Source organism: Diadema antillarum, unplaced genomic scaffold (assembly GCF_040938485.1).
Source record: "Diadema antillarum isolate AM-2024a unplaced genomic scaffold, OU_Dant_1.0 scf00000009, whole genome shotgun sequence".
Taxonomy (NCBI): Eukaryota; Metazoa; Echinodermata; class Echinoidea; order Diadematoida; family Diadematidae; genus Diadema; species Diadema antillarum.
In genome coordinates this window covers 809,452-816,484 of record NW_027270898.1, presented here as the reverse complement: position 1 = coordinate 816,484, position 7,033 = coordinate 809,452, and the positions used below count along the sequence as shown (strand labels likewise).

The following is a 7,033-nucleotide window of genomic DNA, read 5'->3' as shown; positions in this document are numbered from 1 at the left end:
GCTAAAAAAAAGTACATTGTATGATTTGAGTTGTTATTATGTGCATGTTTGGGATTGTTCTTTCATTTCGATATAACGGTAATATCTACGCAACGGTCCTACAGAAATCAAATCACATTTGGAAGGAGGAATAAAGCTGTTACATGTACATCTTTCACATGAAAAAATATGACAATTATTGTTAAAGAAATATCAAAGCTTATTATGATATCATAGAATATTTAATAGCTATAGATTAGACAAATCATAACATGGCGAATTGTGGTGGGGAGATAGTGCGGAGTGATAAATTATCAAAAATTTGAATACATAGACTAAATTGCTTTTGCATGCACAAACAACTGTAGGCACCATAGGCAAGCAATAATTAGTGAGAAGTTGGTCAGAGCTGACATTTTGCTGGGATGGATCTGATGGTGCTTCATTGTTCAATTCTGGTACAAAGTGTGTATTGGTATCTCTTGAATGCAGTCCATGTCCTTGGTGATGCCAACTGGAAATGAAGAAAACAAAAAGGAAAACAAGATACATATAGTGCATAAATATTACATTTGTTTTATCATATTTATCAAAAGACTGAATTTATCATTTCTTTGAAAGGACAAGATGTCATCCAGCTTACAACTCATGGTGGATCCATGCGAGGACATATGGGGTGTAAGATGCCCTTATTGTTTTTGTTTTTTTGAACAAAATATCAACAGAGAAAACTGGAGGACGTGCGTGTGTCATTCTTTTTATTTGTTATTATATGACAGCAATAGCATCATTTATTCCGGATTACTAATGGTTATTCCAACAAGATTGAGTCAGCAATATCTGGTTGGGTTTCCAGATTAGATTAAGTGCTTTACAAACACTCACCAGTGAGAAGTTGCAGGTCAGAGATGACATTCTGCGGGATGGATCTGACGGTGATTCATTGTTCAATACTAGCATTGGTATCTCTTGAATGCAGTCCATGTCCTTGGTGATGCCAACTGGAAATGAAGAAACAAAAAGAAAAACAAATGCATATGGTGCACATTTTATTTGTTTCCATCATATTTATTGAAAGATTGACTTTATAATTTCTTTACTAAGATTAACCTTTTAATAGCACAATTTTCAGGTAGCCCTTTGTAAATGTCCACAAACAAGAATTTTTTTTTGCCCAGCAGAGATCGGACAGATTGGTGATCTGCATCAATGCAAAAGCAGTCAAACGGTACATGCATCCTCATTTGAAAATTGCTCATAGATTATCACTCAGCTTGGAAGGTCCAGGTACAAATGGCAGACAAGCTACATTCTCCAGTTGTGTGTTAGCCATTTGCTACAATATGACAAGAAGGATAACATGTCATCCAGATTGCAACCAGTGGTTAATTCATGTGGGGCACATCAGGTGTAAGATGCCCTTTATTTTTGTCTTTTTTTTAACAAAAGAAATAAACAGAAAAACTGGAGGACGTGCGTGTGGTCCCCCCCCCCCCAACTTTCACAGAATTCCTGGACCCACCCCTGACAACACAAACACTGGTACATGGTAGCCAGGATGCTACATTCTTTGCTTGTGTGTAGTTTATGTCATCCTTTTTAATTGCTATTAAAGTGTATAAGACAGCAATAGCATCATTTAATCTTAATTACTGATGGATATTCCAACAAGATTAATGCAGCAATATCTGGTTGGGTTTCCCAACAAGATTAAGGCTTTACAAATACTCACCAGTGAGAAGTTGGTCAGAGCTGACATTGCTTCGTTGTTCAATTCTGGTACTGGTATCTCGTGAATGCAGTCCATGTCCTTGGTGATGCCAACTGGAAATGGAGAAAACAAAAAGAAAAAGAAAATACACATGGTGCATAACTATTACATTTTTTTTAAAATCATATTTATTGAAAGATTGACTTTATCATTTCTTTCAAAGGACAAAATGTTATCCAGATTACAACCCATGGTGGATCCATGCGAGGACACATAGGGTTTAAGATGCCCCCCCTTTTTTTAACAAAAAAATTAACAGAGAAAAACTGGAGGACATGCGTGTGGTCCCCCCCCCCCCCAATTTCCAGAATTCCTGGACCCACCCCTGAAAACTGCAAAAAATACTGGTACATGGGAGCCAGGATGCTACATTCTATGCTTGTGTATAGTTGATGTCATTCTTTTTATTTGCTATTATATGGCAACAATAGCGTCATTTAATCCGGATTACTAAGGGATATTCCAACAGGATTGATTCAGCAATATCTGGTTGGGTTTCCCCAACAAGGTTAAGGCTGTACTAACACTCACCATTGAGAAGTTGGTCAGAGCTGACATTCTGCTGGGGTGAATCTGACGGTGCTCCTTCATTGTTCAATACTAGCATTGGTATCTCGGGAAGGCAGCTGATGTCTTTTTTTATGCCAACTGTAAATGAGGAAAACAAAATATACATAGCCTATGTTTATTTCATTGTTTCTATCAGGTTTTTTTTAAAGATTGAATTTATCTTTTTTATATTAAGATTAACCTTTTAATACCACAATTTTCAGAAAGCCCTATTTAAATGTCCACAAACAAGAGGGGTTTTTTTGCCCATCAGCAGAGATCGGACAGACTGGTGATCTACATTAATGCAAAAGTAGTCAAACGGTACATGCATCCTCATTTGAGAATTGCTCATAGATTCATTATCACTCTGCTTGGAAGGTCCAGGTACAATTTGCAGACAAGCTACATTCTCCAGTTGTGTGTTAGCCATTTGCTACAATATGACAAGAAGGATAACATGTCATCCAGATTGCAACCAGTGGTTGATTCATGTGGGGCACATCAGGTGTAAGATACCCTTTATTTTTGTCTTTGTTTTAAACAAAAGAAATGAACAGAAAAACTGGAGGACATGCGTGTGGTCCCCCCCCCCAACTTCACAGAATTCCTGGACCCACCCCTGACAACTGCAAAAAACACTGGCACATCGTAGCCAGGATACTACATTCTTTGCTTGTGTGTAGTTTATGTCATCCTTTTTAATTGCTATTAAAGTGTATAAGACAGCAATAGCATCATTTAATCTTAATCACTACTATGGATATTCCAACAAGATTAATGCAGCAATATCTGGTTGGGTTTCCCAACAAGATTAAGGCTTTACAAACACTCACCAGTGAGAAGTTGGTCATAGCTGACATTTTGCTGGGATGGATCTCCTGGTGCTTCATTGTTCAATTCTGGTATTGGTATCTCGTGAATGCAGTCCATGTCCTTGGTGATGCCAACTGGAAATGAAGAAAACAAAAAGAAAAAGAAAATACACATGGTGCATAAATATTGCATTTTTTAAAAATCATATTTACTGAAAGATTGGCTTTATCATTTCTTTGTCATCCAGATTACAACCCATGGTGGATCCGCGCAGGGACACATGGGGTTTAAGATGCCCTTTTTTTAAACAAAAAATAAACAGAGAAAAACTGGAGGATGTGCATGTGTTCCCCCCACCCCCACCAATTTACAGAATTCCTTGACCCACCCCTGACAACTGCAAAAAATACTGGTGCATGGTAGCCAGGATGCTACAGTCTTTGCTTGTGTATAGTTGATGTCATTCTTTTTATTTGCTATTATATGACAGCAATAGCATAATTTAATCCGGATTACTAATTGATATTCCAACAAGATTGATTCAACCATATCTGCTTGGGTTTCTGAACAAGATTAAGGCTTTACAAACACTCACCATTGAGAAGTTGGTCAGAGCTGACATTCTGCTGGGATGGATCTAACGGTTCTCCTTCACTGTTCAATACTAGCATTGGTATCTCTAGAATGCAGCTGATGTCCTTTTTGATGCCAACTGTAAATGAGGAAAACAAAATATACATAGTGCATACATTTTACACTGTTACTATCCTATTTCTTTTTTTAAGATGATTTTTTTTTTAAAATTAAGATTAACCTTTTAATACCACATTTTCAGATAGCCCTATGTAAATGTCCACAAACAAGAGTTTTAATTTTGCCCATCAGCAGAGATCTGACAGACTGTGGTGATCTGCATTAAATGCAAAAGCAGTCAAGCGGTACATGCATCCTCTTTCCACAGTCAATTGCATGTGCTTATGAAGAATACAAAAACATTGGAAGTGAGGCACAAAAATAACATTTGCTGATAGGCTTACAAACTCTTTTGTTACGTATAGGGCACCCGAATGGGGTCAGTAAGCCAAAATTCTTGAAACTCAGCCTTGCTGGCTACACACATAGATTTTCAGTTTTGCAGCAAAACAAGGCATTATGAAATTGGAAAAAGTAACTAACACAAAATACAAGCAGATGTGACACAGAAAAAGAAAAGAAACTGATAGAAGGTCTAATCTGTTCATTAAAGTGTTTTTTTTTTATAGGCATAACACAAATAAACATGAATTAAGGCTACACAAGTACACGCTCATGTCTTTATTGTGAAAACATGGTATACCAGGTTGTGCTGTCTATGAGTTGACACCATGAAAACCTTATATACCAGGCACTACTTCATTGCATTCATACAGTATGGAGTAAGCTACTTCTAACATTGCAGCACAGTTATGAAGTTATTAGAGGCATTGAATAAACACACACACACTATATACTGTCCATACTTTTTACTACAAGTATGTATTTGTTTGTGTGCGCACAATCTTACCTAATTTCGCCAGGTTAATGTTGTCATCATCATCATAATCAGAAGTATCATCTTCGTCACTGCTGGCTGTGGTGCTTGTGTTTCCATCATCGCTACTGCTTTCAGAATTCTTTCCCCCATACACAGCAGTAACTGTGCCTTTCCACAGTTTCCTGTGCCATCGCATTGACACACGAACTCCAAGTCGTGGGAAGCATGCCCTTCCTGAATTTCAGCTGATCAACAGCTACAGTATTCCTTGTACCATCTTTGTCCCAAAGGACTTCAACATCTGTTGGTTTCCCTGAGGACAAAGAGCTGTAACAAACAAAAACAAAAACATTCACTACAAGTGTATTAAAAATATATTTTTAAATTTTAGCAGAAATGTTTTACCTCAAGCCTATCTAGTGGTCTATTTTTACATTTATCATAAAAATGCAAAAGCACAATTCAACTCATATTATAAACGGATAGAGGGCGAAGATCCCCTGTGCTTATGGTACTGCAAAACTACTCTCTAGAATGTGTGGGCACCTATAGCCTAGCTAGGCTAGATCTGACAATTGGAACATTGCATTAAGACCTCAATTTATATATTTTAATTGTAGCTACATCAAGGTATTACCAATTACTATTAGATATCACAGGAGGGGCTTACTCAAGTACTGCCCTCTGACCTGTTAACACACTAAAGCCTTCATTACAGTGATTTCAATATTATGGAGACTTGGCACTCACAGCGACATAAAAATGCATGCAATAAAAATTCATACTCGGTACCGGTAGGCGGTACCGTACAAAGCATTTGCAGTTGGCTAGATCTCTGAACAACACACATGTATTTATGGGCCAGCATAATTTAATCCTACTCCTAGAGTCCTAGGAATCCTAGTATCAGATGAATTTACAGACATTGGTAATTTATAATCGTTCATTTTACTATAGCCAGTACAGCATACTAGGCCCTTCTACTACTTTAGTACTAGATCCTTGGCTTACATTGGCAAATTCACATGAGATACATTACACTCAGATTTGGGTGTTTTTCTTTGTGTGTGTTTGCAAGCTTGGGGCTCAATCGGCCATAAAAATATAAGTAAGTAGAACCTATCATCAGAGCTCTAGGGTCCTACACTCAATGATGAACCAGCGATTAGCGGCTCTAAATTGTTGGCTGTGACTACGTAACTTACTTAGACTCGTCTAGTAATCTCGTACTTTTTGTGGTAATTCCCAAACAACTCACCCTGAAGTGTTAACAGTTTGGCATTGCCCACACCCACTACGTATGAGGTCCATATATGGACCATAAGCACATAAAGCCAACTCAATGAGATCATTGTGAACGTTGTTTTCTTCTAGATTAGTAAGGGTCTATGATTTTAAACCCTACTAGAGTATCCCTTTGTACCAACATATTTATCTATACACAGGACTACACCTAACAACACGACGAAATATTTGGGGAAACCCACGACAATCTGCGTATTTATCTTGACAAGTGACAATCTTATGGATAGAACTTGCTTGGGTCTGTTCATTTTAATTGAAATCGCATGATTTCATAGCTACTCATAATAAAACTCACCGGTCCTGGGGAGGGTCCAGTTGACGCTCCATCGTCTGCTTCTGCCAGTTCTGGCTGATCCGGGGCGATACGACACCTTCTCTGAACGCGACTCGAAGTTTCGCGTCCACCCGAACCGACGTATAGCGATACGTCGGTTCGGATGAACGCCTTCAGCCGATTCGCGTTCAGGCAAAATGACGTATATCAAATTTCTCTGTTAAAAACACAAAATCCGGTTCCAAAATTTTGTGAGTAGAAAGAGTGTGTGCTGGGCTTTCTTAAAACGGCAAAATCTGAAATTCGAAAAATTTACCGAATTTTGACATATACGACGGTTCGGATGGTCGTCGACGAATTTCTTCACGCTTGTCGGCAGTTATACGCGTTGTTCTGGGGGTGGGTACGGAAGCGCGGAAGCCTTCGCTAATGCTCAATACAACACATATAAATCGCCGTTAAAATGCCACTAAATGCGACATTTTCACGGAGATGTAATGAACGTTGTGAGGGGCATATTCTCACAGAAACAATGCAGAAACTCCATACATTTTGATGGCGGCAGTTCCTAAATAATAAATGAAAGAGAAGTAGGTTCCGATGGTGAAGGTTCCGATTTCTTTTAGGCCTTTCCCATTTCACCGTTTGAATATGGTATGATTAGCCGTCTCTGCATCGCAACAACGCGCGCCGTGTAGTGGTGTACTACCGGTAACTAACTATACCCGTAGTGTTTTTGGTTTCTCGCCGTCTGCTCGACCACGTGGTAGGCCTACTGCATGCAGATGCGCGAGAAGCGATCGAGAACTTTCGGGACATCGTTGCA

At 38.6% G+C, this 7,033-nt stretch overlaps 1 protein-coding gene across 1 annotated transcript; it reads right to left on the bottom strand.

The window, feature by feature from the left end:
• Positions 1 to 917: 917 nt before the first annotated feature.
• LOC139719172 (uncharacterized) lies at positions 918 to 3,822 on the bottom strand. The gene is made up of 4 exons (XM_071630608.1): positions 3,711 to 3,822; positions 3,136 to 3,249; positions 1,712 to 1,803; positions 918 to 980 (listed from the first exon to the last, which is right to left on the bottom strand). The coding sequence occupies exons 1-4, from the start codon at positions 3,784 to 3,786 to the stop codon at positions 933 to 935; spliced, it is 330 nt and encodes a 109-aa protein (XP_071486709.1). The 5' UTR covers positions 3,787 to 3,822; the 3' UTR covers positions 918 to 932.
• Between the last annotated feature and the right edge of the window lie 3,211 nt (positions 3,823 to 7,033).

Bases quoted from the DNA above. Each gene is read 5' to 3' on its own strand.
- LOC139719172 (XM_071630608.1), bottom strand. From the start codon at position 3,786: ATGCTAGTATTGAACAGTGAAGGAGAACCGTTAGATCCATCCCAGCAG. The intron at 3,250-3,710 runs GTGAGTGTTTGT...CTTCATTTCCAG, and splicing joins CTCTGACCAACTTCTCAATG to TTGGCATCACCAAGGACATG. The intron at 981-1,711 runs GTGAGTATTTGT...CTTCATTTCCAG, and splicing joins CTCTGACCAACTTCTCACTG to TTGGCATCACCAAGGACATG.